Raw genomic sequence first — 18,523 nt, forward strand, 5'->3', positions numbered from 1 at the left:
TGTCTACTAATACTGATACTACTACAACGACTACCACTACTGATACTACTATAGCGTTTGCTACAACTAATACAACGTCTACTACTACTACTACTACTACTACTACTACTACTACTACTACTATTACCACTACTACTACTACTACTACAATCACTTCTACTACATCTACATCAACAACATCTACTACTGATATTACTACACCAACAACGACTACTACTACTACTGTAACTACCACACCATTACTACTTCTGCTACTACTTACATGAACTACTACTTCAAAAATCTCCGTAACAATTACTCAATAACAATCGATACTATTACACTGTCTACTACTTCAACTACAACTACTACTACTACTACTACTACAACAACTGCAACCTTAATAATGATAATGGTATAAATACTTGTAATAATGATAATGGAAAGATAACAGGACAAGTCAGAACAGTAATAATAATAATAATAATGATTTCAAAAAATAAAAGTAATACCATTTATGACAAAGGTGTCGAGGAGAGGGGAGGATGGGAAAAAGGATGGGAAAATCAGGGAGAGGACAAGTAATAATAATAATAATAATAATAATAACAAATAATAATAGTAGTAAGTAGTAAGTTTGAAGGGGAGATAGAGGAAAAGAGAAAATAAACTAATGATAATAAACAAAAATTAATAAAATACTTATAATAAAAATAAATAAATAAAATAGAATAAAAAATAAAAACAGAAAAGGAAGGGGAGGAGTAGAAGAAAAAAGAAACAATAAGAGAGAAGAAAAATAAAGTTCAGCAAACAAAGCAACAAGAATAAGCCAAAAAAAAAAAATAAAAAAAAAAAAAATGCCACACGTATTTTCAATTGTCTTTTGTTTAGTGCTGGCTTCTGGCCACTGATTCAGCCATGGAGGCCATTTTGAAACCGATTTCGACAAACTGTTTGTTTACACAAGGACTCCAGGTGACCAGGTCCCGTGGAGCTCTGCTGCTGTGGAAAATGGGCTGGCCTTGGATTTTCGAGCCAACAAACGGTTCTCTCGAGCAGTTTTCTTGCGGGGTCTGCCTGACCTGGGCAAGTCAAAAACGTCTCCAGTCTTCAAATCCTTTTTGTTATCCTCTGTACTTGACGCTGAAACATGTTGAAGGTGTCTGCCTTTTGATAACCAACCCTTTTGTCTCTAGGTGAATCGTAGGCTTGTTTGCAGAGGTCTAGTGTATTGGGGTATTTTTTATACACACCTAAGACCTAATTTATTCATTATTAGTTACAGGTGAAGTTCTAATGACAAGGCGGCAACACATGGTTTTGCAAAAACTCACTCAATGGACTTTACCACGCTCAGAATATTGGAATACTTTTTGACAGTTTCACTTTGTACTGAAACATTATTACAAAAGCTGTTGGGATTAAAACGAGCCATTTCTTGTAAAGTCAGTTTGAACACAAGCAACAAGACTTTTGTCAGAGATTGTACAAAGTTCAAAACCATTTAGGCTGCTTTCAGTGTGAATATTGCTTGTCTGTGTGTGGCAGGAAGTGATGTTTGTATTCTCTGCATGTTATGCTTTGTTCTTTTTCAGGCAGACAGTCACAGACAGTATTGAACATAAGGCAAGTGTATAGGACATGGAGTCAACAATTCACAAATGAAACCAGATCCAGTATACATTAGACAAATTAAGTGAAGTATTTTACAACTACATAAAGAGTGAATTAATAATTAGGTCTGTTTTACAGAGTTCCAATGGTGCCATGTTCAACAGGAGATTCTAATGAAACTCATATTCAAATGTAAGTGAATTCACTAGTTTATTTAAAGGGTCTTTTAAACTTTGTAATTCATGTTTTTTATTCATGTAGGCAATGGAGCAACAGTTTTTTCAGGCCTGTAACAGGAAAGCTAGGTAAGCTTGTAGATTAATTATGATTGTTTAAGTGTGTTGTTGATGATTAGAAGGTAGGTTCAAAAGTTTGCTCACACACTCCTGGTTGAGTCTCTTGATGAGTCAGTCTCTCTTTGGTATTTTGTTTTTTCAAACTTCAGCATATTTTCACAACCATGTGACAACGTGAGCAGTCTGACGAATGATCAGAGGAGATAAGCACACATCTTCCTCTACATTTTCATTCCCCTTCAGCATCGTAGCATGTGTGCCCTCATAGCTATTGCCATTTGAAATGCATCTTCCAGCCTTTGTAGTTTTTGGTTGTTCAGTGTGACTAAAACACTCACAGCGCAATCCCCCTCCCTCTCCCCAGACGCACGGCACAATGGGATAATAGCCAAAACAGCATTAGCGAGATCTAACGCACAGGCATAAATAGATGAGTCAGAGTTCCTCCATTTGCGCATTGATGAGATCCTGAGCCTCTGTTTGCATCCATTGGTAAGAGTAGTTGGGGCATATTTACGTGAGTCACACTTTCTTTTGCCCCGTAATGGGACACTTACTGAATTAAATTCTCAAATCTTCCTGTTTTATGGAGTCTGAAGGATTCATTTGCTGATTATATCAGCCAATGGATCAGAATAGAGCTGTTCATTCACACTTCAAGCTCAAAAGAATCAATATTATAGAGTGGAGATTGTAATGATGACACTAGACTGCTAGGGGGAGCCATTTAATCACACTGTGGATCAGAAATACATATTTTGTGACACTTGGTCTAACTAATTTACCTTCATTCTATCTTTCAGTCATTTCAATATCATTAGCCGAACAGACTGATGTTGTCGTCAGCATTGCTCTCTTGATTTTGTGTGAAATGTTGTGAGGATGGCTCATAGTGCCGAGGGTAAACTCTTGTGTTTGTTATCCCTGAAAGCGCTCTTTTTCTGTGTCATAAACACTTGTTACCTCAATGAATCTGGTGGTGATGTAATCACAGCTACAGTGACGTTCAGTGGTGAATATCTCCCACCACCACAGGCTAATATGCGTCCCATGGGAGCTTGAGATGCTGATCAACAAGCGCTTGTATGCCAAACGTTCACCCTTTAGCAGTGCAACCATCATCATCCTCATCTCTCCATTTAAACTCTTTCTATCCCAATTTATACCCCTCCCCTAGCCTTCGATGTTTGCTCAATCGACAGCATAACATCTACACATCACTCGATTCTAGGGTCGCAGCCCCAGTGCCACCCCGAAACCCAACCTCCCTCGACCAGCGCTGGTCTGTGTGGAGATTATGTAAGCTTGCCTCCATAAATAGTGGCGCCCGGGATCTTTTGTCTTTACCTGCTCGCTCTTAGCCCAACAGTTTTATTTCTGGAGAGCTTGTGGAAGCAGTGCCATGCAGAGCGCCTGTTACCATAGTTACTTATGTTAGCGAGAAGAGAGCGAGAGAGAGAGAGACGCCACATTCTTATTTGGTTTCCTCATAGCAGCAGTGCAATCTGCTTGAATAGACTCATCCCTTTTCAGTCTATAGTTGTCCCTCAGAAAAGGTGATGAATTCTTTTATAGCCTTTTATAGAATCACCTTGATAGGGTCAGGCGTTATGAAGTCTGGCTCATAAAGAAATACGCAGTGCTCGAATGACACCGCAGGGAGAGAAGCAAGTTCGCAGTGCACATTCACTTTGTTTATTTCTCCAAACGGCTCAGGTGCCGGTTTGGGAGTTGAGGGAAAAGTTATGGGCCTCGTCCCCATAACAAGCAAGAGTGCTGAAACATTGAGGGGCCTGCTGCGTGACATGGAGTGAGCCCTGTCAGCGTGCTGCTAAGCTAATTGATCCTCGTTTATCTGTGATTAGATAACTCCAGGTAGCTGGAGGAGAGCCAGATTGGCCTGCTGGTGTGCTCTGTAGCTGTGGCTCAGAGTAGAGAGGAGGTTGCTGGGAATGTGGGGGAGTCAGTCAGAGCGGGCGGGGATCTGCTGGAACCCTCCGCAGTCACGATCAGGAAGAAAGCCGAAGCTCCGACCCCTCCCAGCCTGAGAGGCGAGGATGGATGTCCGGGGACAAGGGTGGGCGAGCGCAAGGGTGTATTTCTGGAACTGAAAGGGAAACCTGCAGCTCGCTGAGTGGGGTTTTGGTTGGTTTCGCAATCGGGCTTCCCTAACCCCACTCCCACACTGGTAGATGGAGGCGGGCGATAAGTTGCTGGTTCAAAAGAGCTATGCTTTCTGAAAGGGGTTCAAGCACTGGAACGTAGTCATGCAAGAGATTGTGAGTGAAAGGCAAAAAGAAAGCTAAATGATTTGGCAGTGTGATGCAAGCTTGCATCGAGTCGTGTTTCCGGTCGTGGAAATCTCTGATGTTGGTGCTCCCAATCCCTTTTTTCGGTTTGTCATTGTTGCTATGGCATGAGGAAGACGAGGCTTCATCCGGTGCCGTTGGGGGTTTAGAATATGGGACATACTGCAGAAATGTGATGTGGAGGGCGTACCATATCTTTGCTTCTTGAAAACCTACCAGACATTTTTGAAAGTGCTCCAACCCTTTTTTTTTCCAGCATGTCTTTCGGCATTGCAAGCACACAAGATGTTTGCAGTGGTAAATCTTAGTTGTTGTTTTTTTATGGCTCGGTTTTTGTACTTTTAGTTGCAATATTTTCCTTTTGCAGTGCTGCCTCTTCCCTCAGCTCAATCATTGCCTTGGGAATTAGTCAAATTATGTGTGGATATGATTATACCATTTGTTAATGGTGTTGCCGAGCATCTACAAAATGCTGCTCTGAACAGATGGATTACAAGCATGAAAAGAAAACGAGTGAGGGCATAGTAGAGACACAGTATTCATTTTATTTTCCCATGCTTTGCACTGTCAGGAGCTTATAGTATAGAGATCATCTATTTTACCATTGGCAAATCTTGATTTAGGAACTGAAAGGGGCTTAAGGCATCTGTAGATATTGCAGTGCCAGCTCAGATCACCTAGCGTTTCCTTTCAAACAAACTTTTAAGAAAATACAGACACATCGATGGTCTCATTACACTTTTACCTTCATTGCATTTCTTTGGTATAATAATCTTGGTAAGTGCAGGAATTACATAAATCCATTACTGAGCTCCGTGGCATTTTGCAGAGGCGAGAGGTGAGCGCTGCTCGGCAGTTATCACAACAGCGTCTCAGTGTTATGAACTCTTTAAGAGGAGAGCTTTTTAATAGGTTTAGGTCAACTGGGAGAGACCACTGGAGAGGGGGATATTAGGGCCTCGAATAGGGGAAAGTATAGCATGATGTGAACAGTTACCTCCAGAAAATGTCAAACTCGTTGTTAAGTGCGATTTTGCACCGTGCATCATAATAAAAGAGGAATATTTTGTGCACCACCAAACACAGCTCCATCATGCTCATAGCTTTGTTCATCATTGTGCATATGAATTTAAAGGGTTAGTTTACCCAAAAAGGAACATTTGCTCTTCATTTTTTCACCTTGATGCTGTCTGAGATCTAAGTGACTTTTGTCAGCAGAACATTAAGATTTTTAGCTGTAACTGTGGTACTTGGTGCTTCATAAAATACAAACCAACATCTTAAGCACCTGAAGGGTCAAAAAAACACAATGATGAACAAAAATGAATACATTAATATCTGTGTGAGAATCATTATAACATTATTACCTTTAACCCTTTATAAGGCACTCCTTGAAATACTCATTGGAAAAGTCCTGGAGTGTTACTAAGGGTTATTACAAGTTTTATGGTAAATGTTGTGGTAAAAAAAAAAGAATTATAGACCATTTTGAGAGATGTAAACTTAAACAGTATCCCCAGGATATTTCCTGTTTTACATTTTTAATTTCTACAGCTTCCGAGAATCCAAAAAGAGCCAAACATTGATAAATAATGTTATGAGAGCTGTTTTAAAATTAGGTTATGATTGAATTGCCTCTTGTTACAGTCATGAGATAGTTTAATAACAAGCAGGAAATGTCAATGGGCCAATGACATGACCACATTGAAATGATCTATGTAATTTTTATTTATTTTTTTATGTATATATGCAAAAATTACAAAACAGTGGCTCAGTTGTTAGCACTGTCACCTCATGGCATGAAGGTTCGACCAGCTGGACCAGTTGGCATTTCTGTGTGGAGTGTGTCTGGAGTTTTCCTCCAGGTGCTCCAGTTTTCCCCACAGTCCAAAGACATGCACTATAAGTGAATTGGAAAAGCTAAAATCCAGGGATGTTGCGATCAGGTTTTTTTGCCCTCGAGTCCAAGTCATTTGATTTTGAGTAGCTACCGATACCGAAACCCAGTCGAATACTTCTATAATACGTAAAAAAGAATAAAGACCAAAGAAACAGATCCGGTATATTCCTTATTTTTTATTTTATTCACCTTATTTTAACATTTAACAACTCCGTTAACAAACAGAGCACTTTTGTGAGATAGCTTGAACAATCAAGTAATAAATAATATCAGTTCTTCACTTTTGGACTTTAGTGCAACAGTAAATATTAAAAAGAATCTAATATAAATATAAATATAAAACAAATAGCACCTTAACTTAAAATACCTGGCAGACAATCCCAACTTTACATATCTGGCAGACATACTCATTCTTTCTGTTTCAAGCTGCTTTCATGTTCTACTTTGCCAGCGTTTAACCAATAGCATCTCTGCAACAAAGTGATGTCATCCCGCACGCGTTGCTGTTTTCGTGTGAAGTCAAGAAAGAGGTATAAGTCTGTGCCACTGCAAAACTATAGACGTATTAAAAAAGTAATGAGTATATATATAGTTCTGATCGGGGGGTAATGGGGGAACATCCCTACTGAAATTGATTGTAGTGTGTGAGTGTGTATGAATGTTTCTCAGTACTGGGTTGGGTCTGGAAAGGCATCTACTGTGTAAAACATATGCCGGAATAGTTGGCGGTTCATTCCACTATGGATAAATAAGGGACTAAGATGAAGGAAAATGAATGAATAGCACAACACTTACTTTTACTTTACTTTCTTTAATATTGTCAATAAAGTTATAGGGTTCTTTATCTGGTAAATGGTTAATTTTTAAAAAAATTTAAAATTGTCAAGAGGGCATTTACAACAGTCTGACATGTAACCTGATGCATAATGCTGTATGTTAGGATGCAAATTCAGGATGTTATTTGTTTGCAAGAGAGAGAGAGGGTGCATGCTGTGTTTTTACCAAAACAGCATGAACTTATCATGGATGCTGCAACATCATTTTACAATAGGAAATTCATGCTCTATTAAAGGTAATAATGCTGTAAATCATGTTCTACTTTCTTTGCACAGACCAAATCTTTTGCTTTGTAAAATGTAACAAATCAGCAGCAGGAGCCATGTGTAGTAATTTAGTTTTTTCCCCTGTGTATGCTATTCTGATTCTCAAAGTGGCAGTAGTCATTGACTTCCACAGTATGAATCATCTTTAATGTTCTGCTGAAGAAAAAAAAACATCTTTGGATAGCCTGAGAGTGAGTAAATTAACAGCTGTATGTTCATTTTTGGAAGAACTATCTCTTTAAAAAATCTATTGTGCACCTGAATGGGTTGCATGTTAACCTATTTACTCTGGTTCATTCTGAAAATAGCTATAAAATACAACAACTGCCTGCATTTTTCAACTTTTCTATGCACACACTGCATGTTGGAGAAAAAAATAAGCCATAAAATAAAACAAAAAAATACATAAATAGACTTGGTGAGCAAAGGATACTTGAGTAGGCATGTGCTAAATGAGAGCCTCGCTTTTTTCAGCCCACAGCTCAACATATTCTTCCTCGTCTCCTTTTGTCTTTCATTGGTGCTTCATTGGCCTGTGCAAAGTAAATTGCACAAGAGTGGCAGTCACAGCTATTACTGCACGTTTAGATCAAGCAAGCCACAATTCTCAAGTGATTTTGAAGGCACCTACCTAATACAGGACAAGTGGACATCATTGTGCCTCTTCAGTGGTTCTTTCATAGGGGTTTTGCATAGAAATGCTACTTAAATTGTAAGTTCACCCCAAAATTAAAATGGACTCACCCTCAACTGGTTCCAAACCTTCTTTAATTTCTTTCTTCTGTTAAACACTAAAGCTTTGGAGTTTGAAGAAAGCTGAAAACCTGTAATCAATGACTTTCATATAGGAAAAACAAATATGTACAGTGCTCTGCGTAATTGAGTACAGCCCGTTTTGAAAATGAATATCTGTATCCATTTCTCAGTGAATATAGGCGATGTATTTTGGTGCATTTAAACAAAACAGTTTTATTAAACAGATATATTTATTAAAATAATTAGTAATTTATTAATTAGTAATTTTAGTCACCAAACATATTTAGAAACTGAGAGAAAATACAATTAAATTCATGAAAAATATTGCAAAAAAAAAAAGTACAACCTACAAACGTTTCAACTGAACTTTTCAATTTTTTGCTTCTTTTGATTTTTCCTCTTTTTTTTAAATTTGTATTTAAAAAAAATTCTATAACATAAATTTGGGTGTACTAATTTTTGGACCATTATTCTAAGTTATTTTGTTAGATAAGCTCCAGATTTGTCTTCAGTACTAATGTATTTGCACAAATATAATATTGTATAGCTTCCTATTAAAAATATGAATTTATTAGAAAGACTTGTGATGGGTGTGTATATATGATGAACACTGTATGTCAATGGTTACAGCTTTTTGGCATTCAATATATCTTCTTTAGTGTTCAACAGAAGTCAATCAGCTTTGGAACAAGTGAAGGGTGAGTAAATAATGACAGATTTTGTTTTTGGGTGAACTATCCCTTGATATTGTGGAACGTTATAGCAGATCAGCCATCTGCTAACATGTTCCAAAACACAGCTTCAAGATTAAACTGGATTTTGCAACAGGGAATTGTAGTTGAAGAGAGTAAAGCCACCAGTGTAGGAGTTTCTGTGTTCAACTGTGGTATTTTTAAGAACATTTGGCTTTAAAGAGAGTGCAAAACAGAACTTCTATTAATCTAAAATCTAGGCTACATTTTTGTTCTTGTCAGATACATTCTCAGGGAAGGTGTTATAAATATTGTTAAACAGCTTTCAATATTCCTGTCATATCTTGTTGGAGAACCAAAATCCTAGAAACTGTCCTAGATTCACCTCCCTTGCACTGTGAAAAATTAATTTCCGTCTTGTATTTTCAATTTAGGATCAAATTGGCTGGACGTCTTTGAAAAAAGAACATTAATTTTTTAACACACATTTTTATTAATTTAAGTAATACTGAAAATTCAGTTTTCTTTTTGTCAATGACAAATGGTGGCACTGTGGTTCAGTGGTTAGCACCATAACCTCAAAGCATTAAATTCGATTTAAACCAAGAGGCATTTCCATGTGGATTTTGTATATTCTCCCGATGTTCATGTGGGTTTCCTCCACAGTATACAAAGATATGTAGATTGTATGGGTGTTTCTCAGCGCTGGGTGGCGGCTGGAAGGGCATCCACCACATAAAACGTGCTATAGTATTTGGTGGTTCATTCCGCCGTGGTGACCTCCAGATAAACCAGGGACTAAAGCTGAAGATTAGTGAGTGAGTGACTGTTTTAATGGCTGTAAATATCACACGTTTTGCACCTTTAAACTTGTCACATTTGCTATTTTTCTATAGAAGATAATTTTAATTTTATGAATTACTAAAAACATACTTATTCTATACTTGGAATAACTCAATTCAAATTTAATGTCATAAAGAAAAAAACACGGCAAGAATGTCACCAATAATTCTTGGAACACAGACTGCAGGCCGTGAACTATAATTGTAGAATAGAGTAGCCTGCTATTTTCAGTTGCGCGCTCTCCATGGTGCTGGACAGCAGTGCGCTTTTACCGCCAGCTCTGCGCGACGCAGCCATTGCATCTCCACAATCTTTTTCTTTGGGAAAAACATATTCCAGGGGCCGTTTTGTTTAACGTTGTACAGTATAATTACTTTTGCACACAAATCGTTATCTACGTATATTATGATAACCCACGGAGCGTGCATATGGAAGTTTTTGCACATGCACAAAAAAGGTCTATTATCAGATCTTGAATTCTGGAGGGAAAGGGGACAGCAAAGGTTTTCCAGACTGCTCAAGGGAGGTAACAATTTAATAATATATTTTAATAATTGCTTTTGCCATTTAAAGTAAATTGGAGCACTGCTTTTTACCCAATAACTTCTTATTGGCATGTTCGCACAGTCGAGTTTGCGTTTTTATGCTGCTACAGCATGGCGTGAGATTTAATAAAGTTTCACTTTAAACAAAATCAAATTAAATGAGCTGAAATTCGTTGTCGACGTTTAAACTTTGTTTGCAGACGGAAAATAAACGAAATAATTAAATAACTCAAAGAAACACCTTGCGTTTATTCGTTCATTATATCTACAAAAAATGCAATCTAACGCTTAGAGATGTATTTGGAATTAGCGATAAGAAACATACATTGCCGATGCATGGCGCTCCCTCGTTTCCTTACACTTAACGACAGACTTATCGAAGCGTCAGAACCGTAACTCTCCTTTTTTGGGGAAGCCCGTCATATCCTCTGTCCTTATATGGTCACGAAGATGACACGCAGCGGGGAATCCTCTCACTGGAGACAATGAATGGGGAGGAGGGCTGATCGCCGAGACGGAGTGTATAAAAGCCGAGCGAAGGGAAGCCGCTAGTGTGAGAATCAACAGATCTACACATCTACAGATAGCTGGAGAGCTATATTACCTTGACGCAGATCTCAAAAAGGGGAATTCCAAAGTATTTACATTTCTTTTCTGGACGTACGCCTTTACGGACTTTACTGTCGGACCGTTCTTGCTCTTTCTTGAGTTTGCAATACCCTCTGATCAATAACCTGCTCGGACTGATAGCCATTGGAAAGCCATTTACGGAAAGATGCTTAACAACATGGATTTGAACTCTCAAGATTCTTTTTATTCTCAGTTTGAAAACTGTAACAGTTCTGCGATGGGGATGGAAACTCAGGGCTCCAAAGACAGCCAGGATGTTTTCATGGATTCTGGAAGGACAGCACCTGCCCAGTTTTCACACGGTGAGTTTTTGAGATATTAGCTCTTATTTCGTTGTAATTTTTATAGACCGAATATCAGGTGCAGTAGATATAATGTAATGCAAGTCAATTCAAGGCAATCACGAAACTGTATCGTTATATAACTGTTTGCACATATCACTCAAGGCACTGACGCATGGCTGTTTTATTTTTTCTTCTCCACATCAGGTGCGCCTATTACCCCCAAAACGGAGCCCACAAGTACAGATCAGTTTAACTCTTGTCAGGGTCCGAAAGAAAGCTACACAACCTCCCTAGCTTACTCAGGCAGCTTCTATGTGGAAACATCTCAAGGAACACCTTGCAGCACGGAAACGCTGCTCAACATGATCACCGAAATCGTTGGCATCTCAACAACCCCTGTGTCGGATGCGCATCCGTGTGGAGACGGTACAATGAACGCAAGCCGTAGCAGTTTTGGTGACGAGGGGGTCCAGACGCAGGCCTCCACGTGCACCACCCCGCCGTTGTATTCACCGGGACAGACAGGCCACAGCTACCCGGACACTCAGACCGCCACGCAGGCCCAAGACTCCGCCACATCGCATTTAAACTTTGCCTCCTCTGCGCAAGACGCTGAACCGTTGTCTGAAAGCGCGACGTTCCCGGTGGTCATCAAAAATGAATTCGAGAGCAGCTGCTATGAGTGGGGGACCTTCAGCAAGTCCTACTTGGATGCTGGCTTCCAGTCAGAGCCATTCTCCATGTCGAATAGCTTTTCAGCTGATCAACAACAGGTGGACGTGAAGGAACTTTTAGACTCATATTCTCCCATTTGCTCGAACACAGAGACTGAATTCAAAGTGGAAAGCACCCTAAAACAAGAGCAGTGCTTTGGAGATGCTTGCACACAAGGCTTTAGTGCTCCCATGTTTAACTACCCCACTCCAGTTATGGATATCCCACCCACCAGTCTTTTAAAACCGACTATTTTCCCCAATATTGAATTCCAGTCCAGTTGCGACACAAGCTACTCGACTTCTACAATAGACTCGGTTCTGTATTCATCGTTATTGCCCGAGTCTTTCAGTCAAACTTATACACGGGCTCAAAAACCTAATCGGGTAAGAAAAAGCCCTGCCTCCTCTACCGGCCCGGCCAAAGAGAAACCTTTCACGTGTCCGATGGAGACCTGCGACCGGCGTTTCTCTCGGTCGGATGAGCTCAACAGGCACATCCGCATCCACACGGGACACAAACCTTTCCAGTGCCGCATCTGTTTGCGCAGCTTCAGCAGAAGCGACCATCTGACCACACACACCCGCACTCATACGGGCGAGAAACCGTTCTCGTGTGATGTGTGCGGCAAACGCTTCGCCAGAAGCGACGAAAGGAAACGGCACGGAAGGGTGCATCTCAAACAGAAAGAAAAGATGGAGTTGAAGCCACAAGTGGTCAACGCGTGGCCGTTCACTTTGCCTGAGGCAATTTAAGCGCCGATTGCAGAGAGCGGCGTAAAAAGCACTCGTCGTGCGTGATGTCAAATCTTTCCGTCTTGGAAGATTCAATCTTACTAATACAGTTGCTTAGGCTACAGATTACAAATCCAAAGCTCAAGTAAACGCTGTGGAAACTGATTCGAGAGACCCACATGAGCGTACAGCTCCAGCGAGGTAACAGATCTTGAATCGGGGACTGACTTTAAAACCTGGACCTCCCACAATGAGTCTTGCGCGCAGCTTGAGGTGCGTGCAGCAAGCTCATAAACTTAATTTCTATATTCCTCGACCACTATATTTCACAATCGAGGAGCGTGTTTTGCAGAAGAAAACGAACTGCAGTTCAGCACTTTTACTACGGAACAGCTCCAACCTCGACCTTGCATTGTAATGCGGCAGTAAAACGCACAGCTGGAATGTATTGCACTTATCTCCACTTTCAAACTTCAAATCGTTTTAATTCGTGCTTTTTGGTCTTTTCTATTCTAACGCTGTCACCTTCTTGAACAATGCATGTATATGTTTACGTGATATTAATAATCACCGATAGATGCTTAACAGCACAAGTCAAATTTACCTCGTTTTACGACATGCTGGCATTATTGATTGATCATTGTGCCAAGGTTTTTACAACGTATTTCCCCCTCTTTATATGTTTAATTTCTGTTGCTATGCCTATCCAATAGTAATTGTGTTGTACATTTGAAAAAAAAATCCAGTTCTACTGTTGTCAAACTTACACAGCGAGTGGGAAGAAATAAATACATTTATATGCCAATGATCATTTGTATTTTTCTAACAAGTACTACTTTTTACATTTTCTGTTGAGCTGAAAGACTATTTATATCCTTATTTTCAACGTGTCCCTTGTGTTATGGAAAGCACAGGCCACGCAAAAGATGTCTTGAAATTTGTTCAGTCCACAATTTCTAGAATATTTGAATGTATGAAGCCAATTGCCCAACCCTGAGTATCTGCTTTTCAATCGTTTTTGATTTAACCACATCATTGTTGTGTGTTATTGTGTGAGCTTCTGACACAAATTCATGAATCATGAATTATCCAGTTCACACGGCTCCTATATTTTGTGATGCGATGAGAAGTAGACTAGAACAGAGTTTGACACTGATGTTGAGTGATTTGAAAGCATACAGTTTTCAATAGTCTTTCAGAAGAGTTCATCATGCCTTTCAGTATACAAGCTTTTGTATTGTACTAGCCAATTTAATCAATAGGGAGAATTGTAGAAAATGTGCATTTGCCTTAAGTTATAATAACTTTACTGGAGAAATGATTTTGTACATATTGAGAACCATTTATACGCAATACTTTGGATGAACATTGATGTGTGTTATTTTTATGACGAATATTTATGAATAAAACGATTTCTTGAGGTGTTTAAAGAGAAAGCCTTTGACTGAGAATGATCATTCAAGTGATTACGGGAAAGCAGCATGTGCTATAAATGTTATACTCCTCCCATCTGTCCTGCCCTTCTCATGTAGATGTCTAAACTGGCTCTGAGTTCTTGCAATCTGTCGCCAAGTGCTCAGCAGCAGCAAACGGGTCTCCTCAGCATGTAGGCTGCCCTGTACACATGACGCGTCCCGCTGGCAGTACATCACTGGCTCCCACTCCAGTGCGTAAGAGCCTGTGCTGTTTGCCTGACACTCCACTACTGTCAGTTATCAGCATGCGATGGACTGCGCAGCGTTACATTACGCCATAATGCATTTGATCAAACGGTGGTCAATTTGGTCGATTAGTTGATACGGATGCCATCGCTGTCCTCTTTGGAACAGGGTGTGTCGTGGATGATAAGTGTTTTAAGTGCTGCTTTTGTACTGTAGTGGCTGCAGTTATAGCGCTGTGCTTCTATCAATGTCATTCACATTTTCAATAGTGGGGGTTAACAGACTCAAGCCTGTATTCAATCCAGAAACCAGGACCAAGGTGTTTTTTACATGCATTTTTTTATTTCTCTTGGCTATTTGGGCTAATTGGAACTTAGAATAAAAATTTAAGTATCATCTATTAATATGATGTACTTTTTGAGAAAAAAATATGTCCATATATGTGGACTCGTGGTCCGAATTTACATAAAACAATTTCTTCCTGACTGTTTTTAATGCATATATAACATCTAAATTTTTTTGAAAATTTTAAACTATCAGAGAGTAAAAACAACATTTTATTCCCATATTGGACAGTTAAAATAGTGTTGGGGACATTTCATATGCTGCAAAACAGATGCAGGATGAGACTGTATGTCTGTAACAAAATATAAAACATTCAAAGGATTTTAAATAGCCACTTAAGAGCTAAAATATGGTCCACATATGGGGCCACTAAGCCCTAGGAGGTTAAAGTAAGGGGTGCCTAGAAGGACCATTTTTTGCTTTCAGTGAATGTAGATCTTAAAATATTGTTGTTTTTGTATGAAGAACATTAAAAAAAAAACTTCAGAAGAGACGACACAGTGGCTCAATGGTTAACACTGTCACCTCACAACAAGAAGTATGCTGGTTCGAGCCCCGGCCAGGCCAGTTGGCATTTCTGTGTGAGGTTAGCATGTTTGCATTCTCCCTGTGTTTGCATGGGTTTCCTCCGAGTGCTCCAGTTTCCAATCCAAAGACATGGTACAGGTGAATAAAATAAAGGACTTGTCCGTAGTGTATGAGTGTGTATGTATGTTTCCCAGTACTGGGTTGCAGCTGGAAGGGTATCCGCTGTGTAAAACATATGCTGGTTAAGTTGGCGGTTCATTCCACTGTGGCGACTTCTGATGAATAAAGGGACTAAGGCGAAGGACAATTAATGAATAAATGAATGAACTTGAGAAGATGTTAATGGATCTTCATGAAACCATACATGCTAATAACACGTCTTTACACTCTTAAAAATATAGGTTCTTTATTGGCATCAAAAGATCCATGAAGAAACTTTAGCATTCTTAAACATTTTTAGCTGCACAAATAGCTCTGTAGAGTAAACAAAAGGGATTTGGAATATCAAACCATGGAATCTTATTCTTCAATGTGGAAGTGCACTCGTTTTTGGGATTGTTTTAGAACTTCTGAATCAGTTATCTATGGGAGAATTGATCATAAATAATAAATGACAGAACGTGGTCAAGCTTTACAAGCAAGTGTTTGCATGACTTTGCAGACAAATACAGAAAGAAAATATCAGTTTGCAACATCAAGCAGTTTAATGAGCTGTTTTTAATGTCTAAAAATGAATGGAAGTGAATGAGACCGGAAGTCTTGAGCCAAAAAGATTCAAGTGGCTGTGATTCAATACTCGACGTCGCATATGCTAAGAACAAGGTGAATAGGCCACAAATGCTGTTTGAGAGTGGGAAAAAAAGAACAAATGTTCTTCTAAGGCATTGCTGCAAAAACCTTTATGTTGAAGAGCATATTTAACTATTAACATTGCTTGATTGTTGTTAAATTGTTGAAACAATTCTTACTAGTGTAGAATCTCCAGAACTGAAAAATAACTTCAAAACTAAATGCTCTGATTGCCTCAAATCATTCCATTTCCCACTTGAAGCTGATTTAATGAAGTCAAAGAAAAAGGGAGGATGAAAAGTGTAGTATATCTGAAACTTTGGTGAAAGTTTCTCTTTTGGTTGATATGACTTCATGTGACTAAAAAAGCAACAGCCTACGTTAGGCAGCCATATGTCTTATACAGATATCAACAGCCACATAATTGGTGTCTGAGAGTCTTCATTGAAACAGAGTGCTGCAGGAATGCTATACATTTTTTAAGGTTAAAACTTGGGAAATAATTACTGTTTGAACATTTCCTGCTCCGTTTTCTACCAAAAAAAGTACTTTTGAGTTGAAAAAGGTCAGCCGTTAACACTAACACAATTTTATTCTACTACATAAATAGTCTGCTATACTACCCCATACGATTTTTGAAAGTTAGTACTTAGAGTAACATGTGTCTCAGAATACACAAGTCGGTAAATTAGATCTGCAGAGATTGTCTGGGAGAGTGCACGGTGTTATGCTGGATAGGGAAGCTCATCCACAAAGTAGTAGAAATGCTTTCAGAGACTTGATGTGTCCATAGTAATGTGCAAATTATCTGTGTTGATCCTAAAGCCAGTTATGGACTAGTCTTATAAAGTACAACAGCTGGGTTCCAGAAGTAAACGTTCATAACATAGATAAATTGATTAACTTAAAAAGTTTTAAAGATACACTGCTGTGAGCTCTCTGGTGGTAAATTGACAGGATATGTTTTTGTTGAATCTATTTGTGTGCTTTAATTGAGTAAAAGTACATTACTCATGAAACACTCAGTTTCAAAATGAGAATATAAATGTAGCAGAGATATGCCCATTCCCATGAAGAACCACAAATGTAGTCAAGTCAGTCAAAATGCTTCTATATTTTTATGTATATTTAATTTCTATAGATAAATAACAACCAGTGCTGGAGTAACGCATTATAAGTGACATATAATATTATAAATAATATTACTTTTCAAAAAAATGAGTAAAGTAATGCATATACATTAGAAAATTAAGTTATAATACTTGAGTTACTTTTTTAAAAATGTAACTTGAGTTTTTAAAAATAGTTTGCTGAATTAATTAAAATCAGTGTAATGTTGAATCACGCTCAATGAGAAAATGAGCTTCCCGCGGGAACAGACCAAAACCAAGATAGCAGAGCTTACATTTCTGCGATGAAAATAGTCTCATTATTTAAACACATGGAAGTAAAGGGGATTACAGTCTCAATGAATAGTGATTTAAATGAACTAATAAGACAAAAATACAAAAGTAGCAAGCACATTGCTTTCAATTTTCACTAATCTGTAATACGGCATGTAGCGTCAGGAAGGTTTCAGAAGGGAACATTAAATTTTTTTAATTATTATTATTATTATTTTTTAAAGGAAAATGAAGGTGTAAGTTATATAGTGTGTCATTAAATGCAGAGCTCCTCTATTTTAAAAAAGAAAAATACCCTGCAAGTTTTGAAAGAGATCAAGCCTCAGGCAGGTATAAAAAAGTAACTTAAATGTAACTCAAAAGTAACATAAAACAATACTTTCCATAAAAAGTATCTAAGTAAATCAAATAGTTACTTTTTGGGGAGTAAAGCAAGGCAAGTTTATTTATATAGCACATTTCATACACAGTGGCAATTCAAAGGGCTTTACATATATAGGAATTAAAGAGACAAGAATACAAAATAAAATATAAAAATAAATAAAATATAAAAATAAAAACAAATAACAAAAATGATTAAAAACAGGTTATAAAACAATGAAAAAGAAAAAAAACATATTAGTGTGATCTGTTGTGCGTAGCACAGTGCTCATTCGGTAAAGGCACAGCTAAACAGATGTGTTTTCAGTCTTGATTTGATTTATACCTAATGTTGGAGCACATCTGATCATTTCTGGAAGCTGATTCCAGCAGCGGGGGCATAAAGCCAAATTTCCCTGCTTTGACTGAACTCTTGGAATTTCTAGTTTATATGATGATTTATGTTTTTTCACAAGTCCAAAGACATGTGGTACAGGTGAATTGGGTAAAAGCTAAAATTGTCCGTAGTGTATGAGTGTGTTTCCCAATACTGGGCTGTGGCTGGAAGGGCATCCGCAGTGTAAACATGCTGGAATAGTTGGCGGGTCATTCCTCTGAAATAGAGACTAAGACGAAGGAGAATTAATGAGTGTAAAAAAAAAACACTACGCCAGCACGAGTTATCATATGTTTCTTATACCTGTTCATGTAATCTTTATAGGTTAGGTCAATATCATGATAATACCAGATATACTGTGATTTTCCACAAGTTTCTATAATTAATCACAACAAGAAAATTACAGACAGAATTCACAATGCTTTGTGGGATTCTTTCCAGTATTGTACCTTTGTCTGTTTGTCTGATTTCATGTTACAATTTTACCCTGTATCCCCTTACCCCTACTCCTCATTTTATGCACTCACATGAAGGGAAGGGGTGTCCTAATTCTCTTTAGGGGTAAGGGATTAGGCTATATAGCCCATAAAACAAAGATTTTTCAAGGCCACACTCAAAACCAAGGGGTAAGAAAATTT

General features: G+C 38.4%; 1 protein-coding gene across 3 annotated transcripts; it reads left to right on the forward strand.

Annotated features, from left to right (window-relative positions):
- The first annotated feature begins 973 nt into the window (after positions 1–973).
- LOC797711 (uncharacterized) lies at positions 974–13,838 on the forward strand. Of its 3 annotated transcripts, XM_073953222.1 has the most exons (6): positions 974–1,608; positions 1,735–1,788; positions 1,858–1,901; positions 8,630–8,658; positions 10,864–10,972; positions 11,159–13,838. In XM_073953222.1, the coding sequence occupies exons 5-6, from the start codon at positions 10,888–10,890 to the stop codon at positions 12,421–12,423; spliced, it is 1,350 nt and encodes a 449-aa protein (XP_073809323.1). In that variant the 5' UTR covers positions 974–1,608; positions 1,735–1,788; positions 1,858–1,901; positions 8,630–8,658; positions 10,864–10,887; the 3' UTR covers positions 12,424–13,838. The 3 variants fall into 3 exon arrangements, with proteins under 3 accessions (XP_073809323.1, XP_073809314.1, XP_001338177.4); XM_073953213.1 differs by lacking the exon at positions 8,630–8,658; XM_001338141.9 differs by lacking the exons at positions 974–1,608; positions 1,735–1,788; positions 1,858–1,901; positions 8,630–8,658 and having other exon boundaries at positions 10,722–10,972.
- The last annotated feature ends 4,685 nt before the right edge of the window (positions 13,839–18,523 follow it).

Source organism: Danio rerio, chromosome 1, assembly GCF_049306965.1.
Source record: "Danio rerio strain Tuebingen ecotype United States chromosome 1, GRCz12tu, whole genome shotgun sequence".
In the NCBI taxonomy this organism is placed as follows: domain Eukaryota; kingdom Metazoa; phylum Chordata; class Actinopteri; order Cypriniformes; family Danionidae; genus Danio; species Danio rerio.